This window comes from Oncorhynchus mykiss, chromosome 4, assembly GCF_057628025.1.
Source record: "Oncorhynchus mykiss isolate SJ-2025 chromosome 4, ASM5762802v1, whole genome shotgun sequence".
NCBI classification, from domain to species: domain Eukaryota; kingdom Metazoa; phylum Chordata; class Actinopteri; order Salmoniformes; family Salmonidae; genus Oncorhynchus; species Oncorhynchus mykiss.
The window spans coordinates 44800148-44818385 of record NC_143025.1 but is presented as its reverse complement, the minus strand read 5'-3'; the positions used below and the strand labels follow the sequence as shown (position 1 = coordinate 44818385).

Sequence of the window (18238 nt, the reverse complement as noted above, 5' to 3'; positions counted from 1 at the left end):
GTGCATTTGCCATATCAAGCGGTGGTGCAGAAGGTGAACATGTTCTCGATGGTGCAGTTGTAGAACTTTTTGTGGATCCGAGGGCCCATGCCAAGTCTCTTCAGCCTCCTGGGGTGGAAGAGGACCTATTGTGACCTCTTCACAACTGTGCGGTTGTGTGTGGACCATATTAAGTCCTTAGTGATGTGGACGCCAAGGAACTTGAAGCTATTGACCCGCTCCACTACAGCCCTTGGTCTTACTGACATCTGACCTCCTCCCTTTATGCTGTCTCATCGCCATTGGTGATCAAGCCTACCGCCACTGTGTTGGAGTTGTGCGTGGCCATGCAGTCGTGGGTGAACAGGAAGTACAGGAAGGGTCTAAACACACACACCTGAGGGGCCCCTGTGTTGCGTCCCAGGATAAGCAGTACCATCAAACAGAACCTGGTAGGGTGGGGGCTAGCAGAGCTAGGAGAGGTGAAGAGATATGCACTTCAAATTGGCTACTATTGATCAGTATCAGCCTACCTAAGTCACTGTTTAGATATGCGGCAATATTGACACATGGGCGGAGCCAAGTGTCAACAGGGAGCAAGGATGGTAGAGCAGGTTAGGAAACACTGCAGGTTAGGAAAGACGTTGTGGCCTATGAGATAACGAACTACTTAAAACATTTTTTTTTTAATAATAGATAAATATAGTAAATGGGTAGAAAATTTCCCAACTTCCTTGGCGGACACGATTATGGTAGCTAACAAATTAGGTCAAGATATTATCCCTAGAGTTGGTTTACTAGGATCTATTTCTTTAAACAATGGATTACATTTCAGCTAATCAGGTAGACCATAAAGAAATGCCAGAGTTAGAGAGACCAGAACAGGTAGACATAGAAGTTTAAGATATACTATCAGAACACATGAGAAGACTGTTTGTTAACCAAACCCGTATGTCCAAGATTTTGTGTCCAACATGTGAATTACAGGAGAAGGTGATTCACTCAATCCAACCAGGAGACTGGGTCTGGGTCCAATCCCTCAAGAAAAAAGACTGGAAACAGCCACGGTGGAAAGGACCATACCAGGTGCTACTGGTGACAGCTACTAGTGCAGTACAAATAGCGGAAAGAGACACCTGTGTCCATATTACAGAGTAAGACACATTGACACTGTCGAACAAACACAGAGTTAGGAGAAGAACCAAATACCAATAGGGTTCGGAGGTCACCTCTCTAACGAAGATTCCCTAACCCGCCCGATCCTCACTGTGTGCGTTCAATAGAAGTGAAAGTATGGGTTGGCCTCTAGCCAGTGATATGTTCTCCGGAAAGGGGTGGGGCTTTACAGGAGTGCTGGTCGGTCTGAAATGTCTGATTGTGGGAGCCATATTCCTAATACACCATGACCCACCTGAGAAGACAAGGTGGTAACTTGACCTATAGTGTAGAAGATGAGGATTTTGTATTACCAAAGTACAAAAGGTCACTTAATCTGGGTAGAAAGTAAGTGAGAGTAGAGCTAGGGAAGGATGTCTCAGTTGAGTTCTATGTAGACCAAATGGGGTCTCTGACCCCTTGGTAGTCTAGAACTATGGGCCTTTATGGAAGATATCTGTGCAGGTACCTGTGTAATTCATGGAATCAGGTCATAGCTCACACAGAGAGAGAAGGCCATGTAAATCCACACACCCAATATGGAAACAGATGGAGTATAGTAAAGGTGAGGGTTTTTGACTGTAATCCATAAAGGTACAAAATACCATTAAAAATGTAAAGAAAGAGGATCTTGGGTTATGGTATGTTGGTTTTGGGGAAGTCAATGACGCAACAGATGGTGAGATACGGACCGATTCCGAGCTCTGACTAGTGGGAGGACGAATACAGATCTCCATGCCTAGGAGATGGCTCCGTTTCTTTTAACCACGAGGAGCCAATGTTAGATGAGACTATCTTCAATATTTAGATCAAACTGTTCTTTTCATAAAGACTATGATGAAAATCCTAACAGGAAGAGTTATAATTGGATATAGAACAGTCATTGATGACTATTGAACGTAAATACAGGTATTGGTTTGGTTTATGACATATGGTGTTTGATATTTCAGTGTGTATTATTTAGTCATTAAGGGTGGATTGATAAAATAATCTATATGTTTAAAGATAATGATTAAATAATTCTACCCTGAAACTTAACCATTAGGGATTATAGTTTATGTAGCATGTATAAGGGATAATTAAAGTATTAAACATAACTCCAACTAGGTTGGACTGGGAGGGAGATAAATGTGTGTGTATGTGTGTGCCTAGGAAAATACAGAGAACAATTAAACTGTGGTTCTAGCCAGGTCGGGTTATTGAATCGATAATCCACAGATGAAACCACAGTGAAGGAAAAGCAGCCAACAAGTGCTCAGCATATGTGGGAACTCCTTCAAGACTGTTAGAAAAGCATTCCTCATGAAGCTGGTTGAGAGAATGCTAAGAGTGTGCAAAGTTGTCATCAAGGCAAAGGGTAGCTACTTTGAAGAATCTCAAATATAAAAATTATTTTGATTTGTTTAACCCTTTTTTGTTTACATGATTCCATATGTGTTATTTCATAGTTTGATGTCTTCACTATTATTCTACAATGTAGAAAATAGTACAAACAAAGAAAAAACATGTAATGAGTAGGTGTCTCCAAACTTTTGACTGGTACTGTATATAGCATAATGAGAATCGCTATACATATCGTATCGGCACCTAAGTATCGTGAGAATATCATATAGTGAGTTCACTGGGAATTCCCAGCCCTAGAATCAACGTGGAAAACTGATTGGATTTGCAAAAAGTAATCAATGTAAAGGAATTTTGAAAATGTCTGTTTTTCACTCAACTTTATGAAAAATAATAATATCATATGTCATTTAGCAGACACTTTTATCCAAAGCGACTTAGTCATGTGTGCATTTGACGTTTTAGTTTTACGTATTGATGGAATCAAACCCACTATCCTGTCGTTGCAACTGAGCTACAGTGGACCACAACTTTAAATCTAAATCCAATGACATGGTTCATTTTTTTTGTTGATTTCAGGTTGAATTCACGTTAGTTGACAACTCAATTAAATATAAATCAAAACTAGACATTGAACTGACGTCTTTGCCCAGTGGGTACTGTCTTTCAGTAAGGAGAAGATGACGTTACAGGGCCTTACAGCCAATAGTTTGTCTCCTATTTGCAACCTCCCGTCTTTGTGTGCAGCCCCTCCCTCAATGATCTTGGTGACATAGATGCTGTTGTCGCCTGTGATGTGCTGGTTCCATACTCCCCCCGCAATACTGAACCCTAGCCCTGGAAACAGAAGTAGGGAGGAAAAGAGTAAGAGAGAGAAAGGGAAAAGAGAAGGGTAGAGAGAGGGAGAGAGAGAAGGGGAGTGAGGGGAGTGTATTACAACAATAAAACCGTATTGGAACTATATTAATCCTCTCAGGGTGTCATTCAGAGGGTATCACTAGGAGCACAGAGAGTCAGAGAGTCAACAACAAGCATCATAAAGGTATCCATCAGTTCAACACATTTTAAGGTAGACTTATGTATAGGAAGTCACTCTGCGATGTATGATGATATGATATCACTGTGTCTAGCTTTAATCTCCCTTACCTTTAGGACCTTTTAATTACTTTGAGGTCTATGGTTTTCTAAACTTTTGGTCCTTTTAATTACTTTGAGCTCTATGGTATTCTAAATTTTAGGACCTTTGACTAGTTTGAGCTCCATGGTTATCTAACCTTCAGGACCTTTGACAAGTTTGAGCTCCGTGGTTTTCTTACCTTTAGGACCTTTGGCAAGTTTGATCTCCATGATCTTCTCTGAGAGGACTTTTCTCCTGCGGACGTAGAGCCTGACGATGCAGCCGGCCACTTTTAGGGCCTCCACGGCCTTACTGTGGGTCACATCCCTCACGTCTGCCTCGTTTACTCTCAAGATGCAGTCATTCACTCTGCAAGAAGTGTCAAACACACCAGTCATTAACTTTGCAGCCAGAAGAGTCAGATACAGGGGTGAAAGTAAGGCGGTATGGTCCTGTACAGCATCACGGTAAAATAAATAGTGAGGTTATGCTGTACCGGTAAAGTATATTACAATAATGAAAACAAAATGTTAAGAAAACTGTAGGCTATTACAACATTATTTATTATTACCATATGGCAGAAGCATTAATATGAGTGAATGGACTTGAAAACAGGTGGTCGGCCTAGAGTATATCCTCTGCTCCAAAATGCGATGTGGTTAGACGAGAACACTGACATTTGCCAAGGCAGAAATGCATGCGGACAGCAGTGGAGGCATTCATTCTGGCCTAATGACAATCACTAAATGTCATTTCACTTTTTGATGTTTTGGATAACAGATGTCTCTTTCCATGAACAACTATTTGGAGGCTGGAAATATGTTGCGAGTGGATGAATGTATGCGGGTAGCCTAGTAAAGGAGCCATTTGAAGTGATTGTTTGACAGTCATGACTGATTGTGTTTATGCCACAATACAAGTTGACACATCTTTATGACTAGGCCCACAGAAATGCTATTGAATTAATATGGATTCTAAATATAATTACATGATTAGGCCCCACGGGCTGCCTGCCCATTGGGCAGGATTAGGCAGTCCAAGGAGGCATTTTCCGAGCTAAACTGACCAAGACCTCCAACAACACATAACACCGCATATTATTCTGCCCAAAAACAATGATAACTTCTGTCACTCAGTGGCATGAGGACTATTTACAGTAGGTGAGTGTTGATGCCGCCCTATTATAAGCAGAGCCCACTTTGTCAAAGGCAGGGGTGCAAAATGTTTAGCTTATCCATGCCCAGCGTGCTATTGGAGAGACTCAGCGCTGAGGCGCTGCACCACGCTCCATCAAATTAATTTAACAAAATGATATAGCCTACGGTAGAAAGAGTAGTAGCCTATGTGGTTTTTCTGAAGCCCATAGACTGGAGACCAAATGTATTACAATTTCATGAGACACTTTTTCAATCATTAACTTATTATTGAGGAGAGAGTGTGCAGGAGAAGACATCCACTTTTGAGTGGCTGAGGCATAATCAAACAGACGTGGACAGCAAATGGTGCTGAAAGTAATTCATTTCAACAACTGTCTTCATTTTAATTTGACTTCACTAGCAACAAGATGCCTTTGTTGAAGCCTACTCTTTCCTACAAAAATAAGAGGTTGGTTTACCTGTTTGATGGACGCAATTATGCAATGCATAGATTTTGTCGGTATAGCCAAATCCTCCAATACTTTCACCATGCACTCCTTAAATACCTCCGTGTCTGGGAAGGGCTTGGTGTGTTCGTTTAAAAACAGGGCTCAAATTGAGTGAAGGTATGCCATACCTTTTGTTAAAGAAAAGGGCAAAAAGGATACTTATTGCTAGCTTTATATTTAGAAATACATAAAAAGTATCCAGATAAAGCGTTCAATTCAAATCAAATCAAATCGTATTTGTCACATGCACCAACTACAACAGGTGTGTAGACCTTACCGTGAAATGCTTACTTACAAGCCCTTAACCAACAATGCAGTTCAAATAGAGTTAAGAAAATACTTTATTATTATTTATTTTTACATTTTTTTTCACCTTCATTTTACCAGGTAGGCCAGTTGAGAACAAGTTATCATTTACAACTGCGACCTGGCCAAGATAAAGCAAAGCAGTGCAACAAAAACAACACAGAGTTACAGATGGGATAAACAAACATACATCAATAACACAATAGACAAATCTAAGTAAGGAGGTAAGGTAATAAATAGGCAAAGTAATTACAATTCAGCAAATACACTGTGATATATGTGCAGATGAGGATATGCAAATAGAAATACTGGTGTGCAAAAGAACAGAAAAACTAAAACAAGTATGGGGATGAGGTAGGTAGTTGGTTGGATGGGCTATTTACAGATGGGCTATGTACAGCTGCAGCGATTGGTAAGTTGCTCTGACAGCTGACTCTTAAAGTTAGTGAGAGAGATAATTTGCAAATAAATTCATTAAAAATCCCACAATGTGATTTTCTGGATTTTTTTTCTCATTTTGTCTGTCATAGTTGAAGTGTACCTATGATGAAAATTACAGACCTCTCTCATATTTTTAAGTGGGAGAACTTGCACAATTGGTGGCTGACTAAATACTTTTTTGCCCCACTGTAAGTCTCCAACTTCAGAGATTTTTGCAAATTTTTGCAATTTTTAAGTGGGAGAACTTGCACAATTGGTGGCTGACTAAATACTTTTTTGCCCCACTGTAAGTCTCCAACTTCAGAGATTTTTGCAATTTGTTCCAGTCATTGGCAGCAGAGAACTGGAAGGAAAGGCGGCCAAAGCAGGTGTTGGCTTTGGGGATGACCAGTGAAATATACCTGTTGGAGCGTGTGCTCGGGTGGGTGTTGCTATGGTGATCAGTGAGCTGAGATAAGGCGGAGCTTTACCTAGAAAATAATTAGATGACCTGGAGCCAGTGTGTTTGGCAACAAATATGTAGTGAGGACCAGCCAACGAGAGTTTACATGTCGCAGTGGTGCGGTAGAAGAGAGAACAGTCTATGACTTGGGTAACTGGAGTCTTTGACAATTTTTTGGGCCTTTCTCTGACACCGCCTAGTATATAAGTCCGGGATGGCAGGAAGCTTGGCCCCAGTTATTTACTGGGCCGTAAGCACTACCCTCTGTAGTGCCTTACGGTCGGATGCCGAGTGGTTTCCATACCGGGTGGTGATGCAACTGGTCAAGATGCTCTCGATGGTGCCGCTGTAGAACTTTTTGAGGATCTGGGGACCCATGCCAAATCGTTTTAGTCTCCTGAGGGGGAAAAGGGGTTGCCGTGTCCTCTTCACGACTATCTTTGTGTGTTCTAGACCATGATAGTTTGTTGGTGATGTGGACACCAAGGAACTTCAAACTCTTGACTCACTCCACCGCAGCCCCGTCAATGTTAATGGGCAGGTTAATGGGCACTTCTGTTGTTGGGTTAAGCAACGGACGACTAGCCAACCGTTGAAGCTTACAATTGGGTGAAAAGGTAACCTTTGAAGTTGCCATGTTTAAATTCATAATATTTAATTATTTGCAAACAACAACCGTTTTGTTGCAAACAACACACTCTGGTATGCCTATTTCTCAGTCCATTCTTCCCTGAAAATTCTATTTTCATTATCCACCTTTCTAGTGAGACTTTTCTGAGAGACTTTTTCTCTTGATTGCAAGCAGTTTTTCCCCATTCAGCGCACAAAGAAATATAAAAAACAAATGTAATAGAGACATTTGTGATTTAATCAGTGAAAATGTGTTATGGACATTGAACTGATTATATAGCTGACTAACCAGATGTGTTAAAAATGTTTTAATTTGTAGCATAGGAATATGAATTGGGCTGCTATTATGTTCTATTCTTCCGACTATTCGAAAATGTTTTAAAAAATTGCCTCTGTACACCTTTCTAGTTCAGAGTGGATAGGAGGGGGGTGGCAATGTTTTGTCTCGCATGGACGGCAGAACATCCAGGGCAGGGCCTGTTATGCCAGTACATTTTTTAGGTGCATCCGCACGCACACATAGGAGGTCGCATACAAGGAATAAATGAATTCTACATTCACCCTTGGTCAGATACATCAGTCATTAACTCTGCAGGAAGAGTCAAATACATAAATCTTTCACTCTGCAGCCAGGTTAGTCAAAAACATCAGATTCACTCTACAGCCAGGAGACTCAAATACATCAGTCATTCATTCTTTACCCAGGAGAATCAAATATATTAGTCATTTACTCCACAGGGAGAATCAACAGGAGTCCGTTAATGTGATTCACACCATGGACCCATAAGCTGCAATGTGATTCAGTTCATAGGCTGAAATGCGATTGGGATCATGTAACCATATACTGTGGTGTTACCAACCTGAGGCATCCGTCCTGAGCTGCAGCTCCTCCAGGGATGATCTTGGTGATGAAGATACTGGGGTCTTCTCCAATGTGGGGGTTATCTGTCCCCCCCGCAATACTGAAGCCCAACCCCGAGTTACCCTACATAGAGGGGCAGAAGAGAGAAATGGGTTTGGTTCAAATCAACTGTTACATGTCATAGGCAGAGTTCCTTTGTCCAGTGTCTGTGTTATTTTGCCAATTTTTCTTTTTTATTTTAATTGGCCAGTCTGACATATGGCTTTTTCTTTGCAACTCTGCCCAGAAGGCTAGCATTGCGCTGTTCTCTGAAGGGAGTAGTACACGTTGTACGAGATCTTCAGTTTCTTAACATTTTCTCGCATGGAATAGACTTCATTTCTCAGAACAAGAATAGACTGACGAGTTTCAGAAGAAGAGTCTTTGTTTCTGGCCATTTTGAGCCTGTAATTCTGGACATTTTGAGCCTGTAATCGAACCCACAAATGCTGATACTCCAGATACTCAACTACTCTAAAGAAGGCCAGTTTTATTGCTTCTTTAATCAGGACAACAGTTTTCAGCTGTGCTAACAATTGCAAAGGGGTTTTCTAATGATCAATTAGCCTTTTAAAATTATAAACTTGGATTAGCTAACACAACGTGCCACTGGAACAAAGGAGTGATGGTTGCTGATAATGGGCATCTGTACGTCTATGTAGTCAGCCGTTTCTAGCTACCATAGTCAATTACAACATTAACAATGTCTACACTGTATTTCTGATCAATTTGATGTTCTTTTAATGGACCAAAAAATGTGCTTTTCTTTCAAAAACATGGACATTTCTAAGTGACCCCAAACTTTTGAACAGTACTGTATGTAAATGCACTGCAATGTTATAATGAAGTCATTCAAGTACAACATTGAGTATACTGTTCAGTTAATTTAAAATACAATTATAAAACATTTCTATTCCATCATTTGTATTTCATAATTTGACCTGAGGTATATCCTGTAAGTATATACATGTATTTCCACGTCTACTTCAAATAATGAAAAATACGGGCTATATTACTTATATGGTATTATATTAAACACCATAGCTAGGACCAGTAGCATAGCTTAATATCATGATGGGCCCGAGATGCCCCCAAAAAATATGGGCCCCTATCACCCCCCATATTTCCCTTAAAATGTAAATAATTGTGTTGGTAAGTCTGTGTTAATATTACTAAGCATTGTAACAGCAGAGCAGAACCTAATCTAAGGGCACATTTGAAGCCGTTACCAGAGAGGCCGCAATATAGCCGATACATTCAGCACCATGGACCGCGATCAGAAATAAACCCGTATAAATCGATCAGCACCACGGAGAGCACAAAGCGGTCAAAAAACATCCTATTTTATCTGCAAATAATAGGCAATAGCCTATATCATAAAACATACATATGTAGATCAATCTCTTGACAGAAACACGGAAACACAGCTAATGACCCAGTACATGCTCGCTGAAGTCATGCATGGCGGCAAAACTGACAAAACTGACTGGTATTTCAAATGGTCTTCCTCCCACAGAGGTCTATAGCAAAAATACCAGCAAATCAATCAAGTGGAGCATTCAAACAGATTGCTTAAATGGCAGCGTGTATTTTAACAGTATGTGATGCGTATGTGCTTACTATTATTCTTATAGCCCAGTTAAACGTATAGGCTTTGATGACGTTGAAATGGCTCAGCGGCAGTGCACCAGAACATGGTTTCCAAAGACAGATCGTGCATAGTCGTAGATTGACAAGCAATGTAAACTAATCTCAATAAAGCTTGATTTATATAGACTGTCTGGGTAGCCTGCCCTGTAAAAATACAAGCTTACTCACTCATTTGATTGGCATTCGACAGATCTTGCTCTCTGCAAAGTTGTTGACTATGGCATTCTTTTTTTTTTTTTTACCTTTATTTAACTAGGCAAGTCAGTTAAGAACAAATTCTTGTACCTTGTCAGCTTTGTCAACTAGTCCAACGCTCTAACCACTAGGCTACCCTGCCACCCCAATTCAAATCCATGCTCCTGGCCCTGGTGTTTTCAATGGACAGAATGGCCAACCCACTCAGTCTCTCCTGTCCCATGCTGCTCCTCAGGTATGATTGAATTATTTTCAGTTTGGAAAAGGGGCGCTCGGCCCTGGCTACCGTTACATGCAGTCATAAAAAGGAGCATCGCTGTAACTACTTCCCCAAATGTAGCTGTGACAGAATTGTAATCCACAATAATCATCTTGGCCAGGTCTCTCACTGTAGTGTGCTTTGCTATTGTTATATATTTGCTGTAGTGTTCTACCAGCCGGCTGGCTGTCTCGCAAAGCGCATCATCATCTGCGTTGGCCAGGGTAGTGGGGTGCATGGAGTCAAACAGACTCGATGTTGCCCGCAGAAATTTACATCTGTTTGACAGCTGGTGGATAACGCTGTCAAGGTTTGCATTAAAGACGTTGACTCTAAAACTTCTCTCCCATCAGACAGTCGCTCGTCCTCGCATAGCTTCGCCTTCCTTCTCAGAGTGTCTTCAAGTGCGTTCTGAGCTCCCCAATTTATCGGCTAGGGTCTTTGCAGTGACTGTGGCCTTCTCGAAATCCTGTCGGAATCCGGACAGGACCTCCATCATGTCCTTGAGTAGGCTGAGACGACGTTCACATTTTCTAAAACCTTGTCTAAAAACCTTTTCTTTTTCAGTGCTGCTGCATCATCCCTCTCGTCCTTCTCGTCACGTCAAAGCACAATCTTGGTGAGGGCCTTCGTTACGTCCACATATCTGTAACTCAGGGCGGTCATCATATCTAGATGACCAGCGGGTGGGACAGTCGTTTTAGAGTTACACTTTCTTTTTCTGATGCAAAATAAAAATGTACCACTCAACATTGACCATCTCTTCATGCTATGCCAGAAGAAGGTGTGTAACAGTTCAAAAGTATCATAAAACGGTTTAATGTCTGGCACATTTTTGACAGAGTCGTTGAGAGCCAGGTTAAGATTGTGCGCTGCGCAATGCACATAAACAGCAATCGGCTCTTGTTCTGATATTCTGGCCTGCACACCCGTATAGACCCTGCTCATGTCAGTAGCTCCATCATACCCCTGCTCTCGGCACTTTGAAAAATGCCCTGGATTTTATGTTGAAACTCAGCTGCTGATGTGTCAGCAGTCTCCAGAAATCCCAAAAACGACTCTGTGATGGTCAGATCTGTGGCGACATTATTTGCATCCCTTGTCACTCTCACATAGCGATAAACTTGACTTAACTGGTCTACTTGGACACATCCGATGTGGTGTCCATAATAATATTTAAAAATGGGGCTTCCTGCATCTCTCCCTGAATGTCACACTTCACTCGCTCGGCTTAAATATCGATCAGCTCATTTTGGATTTGAGGACTGAGATAGTTAAAGGACCATGCGGGCGTTCTAAAAGTTATATCAGAACTGGGTCGTAAAATGACAGAAGGTCAATTACACTGAGGAAATTCCCACTGTTGGACTGCCCCAGCTTTCACGGTGCCCTCTGAAAGCCAAATTACATGATGCAAGTGTGAGTTAACTATGCGCTCCAACACCTGTCGCCAGAAATTTGCTGCGTACGCACGCCTCTCTCCATCTCTGCGTCAATAGTGCCATTGGGCTTCCATTGGTCATATACCAAACAGACACCCATGTGAATCTGGGATGTCTCGTGACATGCTATTTTGGATGTTAGATGGCGCCAATCTCTCACCCCATTCACCCACGCATCAGACAAGGGGCACTCCAATCTCTGAACAGCCAGCAAAGCTCACACTACTCGCAATCTAGCTTGGTCGAATAACATAGTACATTGTAATTTGATTCCAGCCTTGGTTGTAGTGGTGCATTACAACTCTGAAAAACACCACCTTTCGTCATCTCTTGGGAATGGGCCAGTAGGCTTACACGAGCCTAATGCAATAATGTGCCATTTAACTTTTGCATCCATATTTGTTGCATAATGCCCCCTGTCAGTTGGATAGGTAAAAAGGCCGTCTGTCCCACTTACAACTGTTTCCTCAAATGCCACGATTCTAGCCTCGCCCCGCACCTCTTCCTCCCGGTCCGGCCCGGGGATAGCTTGTCCGGCCTGGCTTGTGCTCAGGGTCATATCCGCTGATACCTGACAACCTGTATCCTCCTCTGTCAAAGTTGCTTCTTCTGGCATGATGGACCAGCTTGGCCTTGGCTCTCTTGACCCGCTAAAAGCTGATGCTGGCGATGATAAACCTACATCCTATTCTGGTCCCGCTACATTGCTTGTGCTAGCAATGGCTGCACTTGAACTGCGTTTGAAAATGAATCTAATTTAACTATCACAGTGCAGGTGCATTTATACGGAGACTTGATTACACACAGGTGGATTGTATTTATCATCATTAGTCATTTAGGTCAACATTGGATCATTCAGAGATCCTCACTGAACTTCTGGAGAGAGTTTGCTGCACTGAAAGTAAAGGGGCTGAATAATTTTGCACGCCCAATTTTTCAGTTTTTGATTTGTTAAAAAAGTTTGAAATATCCAATAAATGTCGTTCCACTTCATGATTGTGTCCCACTTGTTGTTGATTCTTCACATCTTTATGTTTGAAGCCTAAAATGTGGAAAAAGGTTGCAAAGTTCAAGGGGGCCGAATACTTTCGCAATGCACTGTAAATTACATATCTTGCATGGTTAACCTTTTAAATTAATTTTCGTTCAAATTTAAACCTTTACATTTAAATATAGACCCTCAATTTATTTTAAATCTTTAATTTACATTAAAACCTTAAAGGGACAATCAGCAGTTGCTACATCAATTTTTCGAATTACAAATTAATGATATGTACCCATTGATTCTTAAAGAATATAACTTACAAATGCCTCATGAGCTTTGTCATATCCCATCAGAACCCAAAATATAAGCTTGTTTTATGGCAATTATTTGGGAAACAAATTAAATGTAAACGTACAATGTATAGCCTTAAAACATGGTTAAACCTATAATTGTGATATCATGAATGGTCATCCCTAGCTCTGTCTTTGAATTTGAGAGTGACTGAATTTCTCCAGCCACATCCCTCAGCTTTTTACCAAAACAGTGGCAGGGAATTCACTTTGTTATTGTTTCAACTGGTGATTGGCTCTTTAATTTAAGAGACATCTATTTTATGAAAACGTTAGGCATGGATGATGGGTTTAAAGTAACAACTACGATGTGATGTTCCTCCTACTTACCCGTTCCAGGGTGATCTCCTCATACTCATAATCTGCTTCTGTTCCATTCACCTGAAAGACAAGACATCAGCCAATCAGTATCGTTGGGATCATAAGAGAGCTGTCTCCATTGGCCCAGAAGAGGGTGTGGAATGGAAAGATCAAACGTCTTTCCCACTGCAAGTCTCATTTTGATGGCACACTATTCCTCAAAACCCAAACTGGAGGTGTTAAAGAAAGAGGTGTGAGGGACTAGGTACAGTAGAATTTACATACACCTGTCATGTACTGTCATGTTGTCTTGTCTCTGTCCTTTCCCTTCACCCTGTCTCCCTCTGCTGGTCGTGTTAGGTTACCTTTTCTCCCCCGCTTTCCCCCAGCTGTCCCTTGTCTCCTCTAACTACCCATTCACCCCGTTCCCCACCTGTTCCCTTTTTCCCTCTGATTAGGTCCCTATATCTCTCTCTGTTTCTGCTCCTGTCCTTGTCGGATTCTTGTTTGTTTGTGTCATTCATGCCTGAACCAGACTGCCGTCATGTTTGCTGTAACCTTGTCCTGTCCTGTCGGAATCTGCCGGTCCATCTGAGCCTACCTATGTTTGGTAATTAAAGAAGCTCTGTTTAAGTTGATTCGCTTTTGGGTCCTCATTCACGCACCGTAACAGAAGAATCCGACCAAGAATGGACCCAGCGACTTCGGATCCTCTCCACTCAGCCGTCGAGATCCAGGGAGCGATGCTAGGCAGACACAAGCAGGAATTGTCTGCTGCTCGACATGCCGTTGAGACCCTGGCCACCCAAGTCTCCAACCTCACAGAACAGGTTCACCATCTCCGCCTCGATCCACCGGCCACTTCCAGGGCTTTCGAATCTCCGGAGCCCAGAATCAATAACCCGCCGTGTTACTCTGGGGAGCCCACTGAATGCCGCTCGTTCCTCACCCAGTGTGATATTGTGTTTTCTCTCCAGCCCAACACTTACTCCAGGAGCACTGCTCGTGTCGCCTACGTCATATCTCTCCTTATTGGACGGGCTCGTGAGTGGGGCACGGCAATCTGGGAGGCAAGGGCTGAGTGTACTAACCAGTATCAAGACTTTAAGGAGGAGATGATACGGGTTTTTGGTCGATCTGTTTTTGGGGAGGAGGCTTCCAGGGCCCTGTCTTCCCTATGTCAAGGCAATCGATCCATAACAGACTACTCTATTGAGTTTCGCACTCTTGCTGTCTCCAGTGGCTGGAACGAGCCGGCCTTGCTCGCTCGTCTTCTGGAGGGTTTCCGCGCAGAGGTAAAGGATGAGATTCTCTCCCGGGAGGTTCCTTCCAGCGTGGATTCCTTGATTGAACTCGCTATTCGCATTGAGCGACGGGTTGATCTTCGTCACCGAGCTCGTGGAAAGGAGCTCGCGCTCTCCGTCGCCTCCCTCTCCGCATCACTACCATCTTCCTCTGCCGGCTCGGGTGCTGAGCCCATGCAGCTGGGAGGTATCCGCATCTCGACTAAGGAGAGGGAACGGAGAATCACCAACCGCCTCTGTCTCTATTGCGGTGCCGCTGGTCATTTTGTCACTTCATGTCCAGTAAAAGGCCAGAGTTCGTCAGTAAGCGGAGGGCTACTGGTGAGCGCTACTACTCCTGTCTCTCCTTCAAGATCCTGCACTACCTTGTCGGTCCATCTACGCTGGACCGGTTCGTCAGCTTCCTGCAGTGCCTTAATAGACTCTGGGGCGGAGGGCTGTTTTATGGACGAGACCTGGGCTCGGGAACATGACATTCCTCTCAGACAGTTAAAGGAGCCCACGGCCTTGTTCGCCCTGGATGGTAGTCCTCTCCCCAGGATTCAGCGTGAGACGCTACCTTTAACCCTCACTGTTTCTGGTAATCATAGTGAAACCATTTCTTTTTTAATTTTTCGTTCACCTTTTACACCTGTTGTTTTGGGCCATCCCTGGCTAGTTTGTCATAATCCTTCCATTAATTGGTCTAGTAATTCTATCCTCTCCTGGAACGTCTCTTGTCATGTGAAATGTTTAATGTCTGCTATCCCTCCTGTTTCCTCTGTCTCTTCTTCACAGGAGGAGCCTGGTGATTTGACAGGGGTGCCGGAGGAATATCACGATCTGCGCACGGTGTTCAGTCGGTCCAGGGCCACCTCTCTTCCTCCACACCGGTCGTATGATTGTAGTATTGATCTCCTTCCGGGAACCACCCCCCCCCGGGGTAGACTATACTCTCTGTCGGCTCCCGAACGTAAGGCTCTCGAGGATTATTTGTCTGTAGCTCTTGACGCCGGTACCATAGTCCCCTCCTCCTCTCCCGCCGGAGCGGGGGTTTTTTTTGTCAAGAAGAAGGACGGGTCTCTGCGCCCCTGCATAGATTATCGAGGGCTGAATGACATAACAGTGAAGAATCGTTATCCGCTTCCTCTTATGTCTTCAGCCTTCGAGATCCTGCAGGGAGCCAGGTTTTTCACTAAGTTGGACCTTCGTAACGCTTACCATCTCGTGCGCATCAGGGAGGGGGACGAGTGGAAGACGGCGTTTAACACTCCGTTAGGGCACTTTGAATACCGGGTTCTTCCTTTCGGCCTCGCTAACGCTCCAGCTGTCTTTCAGGCATTAGTCAATGATGTCCTGAGAGACATGCTGAACATCTTTGTTTTCGTTTACCTTGACGATATCCTGATTTTTTCACCGTCACTCCAGATTCATGTTCAGCACGTTCGACGTGTCCTCCAGCGCCTTTTAGAGAATTGTCTTTTTGTGAAGGCTGAGAAGTGCACTTTTCATGCCTCCTCCGTCACATTTCTCGGTTCTGTTATTTCCGCTGAAGGCATTAAGATGGATCCCGCTAAGGTCCAAGCTGTCATTGATTGGCCCGTCCCTAAGTCACGCGTCGAGCTGCAGCGCTTTCTCGGCTTCGCGAACTTCTATCGTCGTTTCATCCGTAATTTCGGTCAGGTGGCAGCTCCTCTCACAGCCCTTACTTCTGTCAAGACGTGCTTTAAGTGGTCCGTTTCCGCCCAGGGAGCTTTTGATCTCCTCAAGAATCGTTTTACATCCGCTCCTATCCTTGTTACACCTGACGTCTCTAGACAGTTCGTTGTCGAGGTTGACGCGTCAGAGGTGGGAGTGGGAGCCATCCTTTCTCAGCGCTCCCTCTCTGACGACAAGGTCCACCCATGCGCGTATTTTTCTCATCGCCTGTCGCCGTCGGAACGTAACTATGATGTGGGTAACCGCGAACTGCTCGCCATCCGGTTAGCCCTAGGCGAATGGCGACAGTGGTTGGAGGGGGCGACCGTTCCTTTTGTCGTTTGGACTGACCATAGGAACCTTGAGTACATCCGTTCTGCCAAACGACTTAATGCGCGTCAGGCGCGTTGGGCGCTGTTTTTCGCTCGTTTCGAGTTCGTGATTTCTTATCGTCCGGGCTCTAAGAACACCAAGCCTGATGCTTTGTCTCGTCTCTTCAGTTCTTCAGTAGCCTCCACTGACCCCGAGGGGATTCTCCCTGAGGGGCGTGTTGTCGGGTTGACTGTCTGGGGAATTGAGAGGCAGGTAAAGCAAGCACTCACTCAAACTCCGTCGCCGCGCGCTTGTCCTAGGAACCTTCTTTTCGTTCCCGTTCCTACTCGTCTGGCCGTTCTTCAGTGGGCTCACTCTGCCAAGTTAGCCGGCCACCCTGGCGTTCGGGGTACGCTTGCTTCCATTCGCCAGCGTTTCTGGTGGCCCACCCGGGAGCATGACACGCGTCGTTTCGTGGCTGCTTGTTCGGTCTGCGCGCAGACTAAGTCCGGTAACTCTCCTCCTGCCGGCCGTCTCAGGCCGCTTCCTATTCCCTCTCGACCGTGGTCTCACATCGCCTTAGATTTTGTCACCGGACTGCCTTCGTCAGCGGGGAAGACTGTTATTCTTACGGTTGTCGATAGGTTCTCTAAGGCGGCTCATTTCATTCCCCTTGCTAAGCTTCCTTCTGCTAAAGAGACGGCACAAATCATCATCGAGAATGTTTTCAGAATTCATGGCCTTCCGTCAGACGTCGTTTCGGACAGAGGTCCGCAATTCACGTCTCAATTTTGGAGGGAGTTTTGCCGTTTGATTGGGGCTTCCGTCAGTCTCTCTTCCGGCTTTCACCCCCAGTCTAACGGTCAAGCAGAACGGGCCAATCAGACTATTGGTCGCATCTTACGCAGTCTTTCTTTTCGCAACCCTGCGTCTTGGTCAGAACAGCTCCCCTGGGCAGAATACGCCCACAACTCGCTTCCTTCGTCTGCGACCGGGCTATCTCCTTTTCAGAGTAGCCTCGGGTACCAGCCTCCGTTGTTCTCATCTCAGTTCGCCGAGTCCAGCGTCCCCTCCGCTCAGGCTTTTGTCCAACGTTGCGAGCGCACCTGGAAGAGGGTCAGGTCTGCACTTTGCCGTTATAGGGCGCAGACTGTGAGAGCTGCTAATAAGCGTAGAACGAAGAGCCCTAGATATTGTCGCGGTCAGAGAGTTTGGCTCTCCACTCAGAACCTTCCCCTTAAGACGGCTTCTCGCAAGTTGACCCCGCGGTTCATTGGTCCATTCCGTATCTCTCAGGTCATTAATCCTGTCGCAGTGCGACTTCTTCTTCCGCGATATCTTCGTCGCGTCCACCCGGTCTTCCATGTCTCCTGTGTTAAGCCCGTTCTTCGCGCCCCCGCTCGTCTTCCCCCCCCCCCCCCATCCTTGTCGAGGGCGCACCTATCTACAGGGTCCGTAAAATCTTGGACATGCGTCCTCGGGGCCGTGGTCATCAGTACCTAGTTGACTGGGAGGGGTACGGTCCTGAGGAGAGGAGTTGGGTTCCCTCTCGGGACGTGCTGGACCGTGCGCTGATTGATGATTTCCTCCGTTGCCGCCAGGTTTCCTCCTCGAGTGCGCCAGGAGGCGCTCGGTGAGTGGGGGGGTACTGTCATGTACTGTCATGTTGTCTTGTCTCTGTCCTTTCCCTTCACCCTGTCTCCCTCTGCTGGTCGTGTTAGGTTACCTTTTCTCCCCCGCTTTCCCCCAGCTGTCCCTTGTCTCCTCTAACTACCCATTCACCCCGTTCCCCACCTGTTCCCTTTTT

At 44.6% G+C, this 18238-nt stretch overlaps 1 protein-coding gene across 5 annotated transcripts in view; it reads right to left on the bottom strand.

The window, feature by feature from the left end:
- Positions 1 to 18238, bottom strand: part of LOC110521846 (discs large homolog 1-like protein) — a 188766-nt gene that overhangs the window by 80404 nt on the left and 90124 nt on the right. For all 5 annotated transcript variants that reach the window (XR_016495291.1, XM_090232125.1, XM_090232128.1 and 2 more), the window contains 4 exons: positions 13169 to 13219; positions 7917 to 8041; positions 3792 to 3961; positions 3176 to 3312 (listed from right to left, as the gene is read on the bottom strand). Coding sequence is in view for 4 of the 5 variants with exons in the window: in XM_090232125.1 (XP_090088251.1) it covers positions 3176 to 3312; positions 3792 to 3961; positions 7917 to 8041; positions 13169 to 13219 (483 nt within the window). In the remaining variant the exon portion in view is untranslated. The remainder of the gene's footprint in view (positions 1 to 3175; positions 3313 to 3791; positions 3962 to 7916; positions 8042 to 13168; positions 13220 to 18238) is intronic.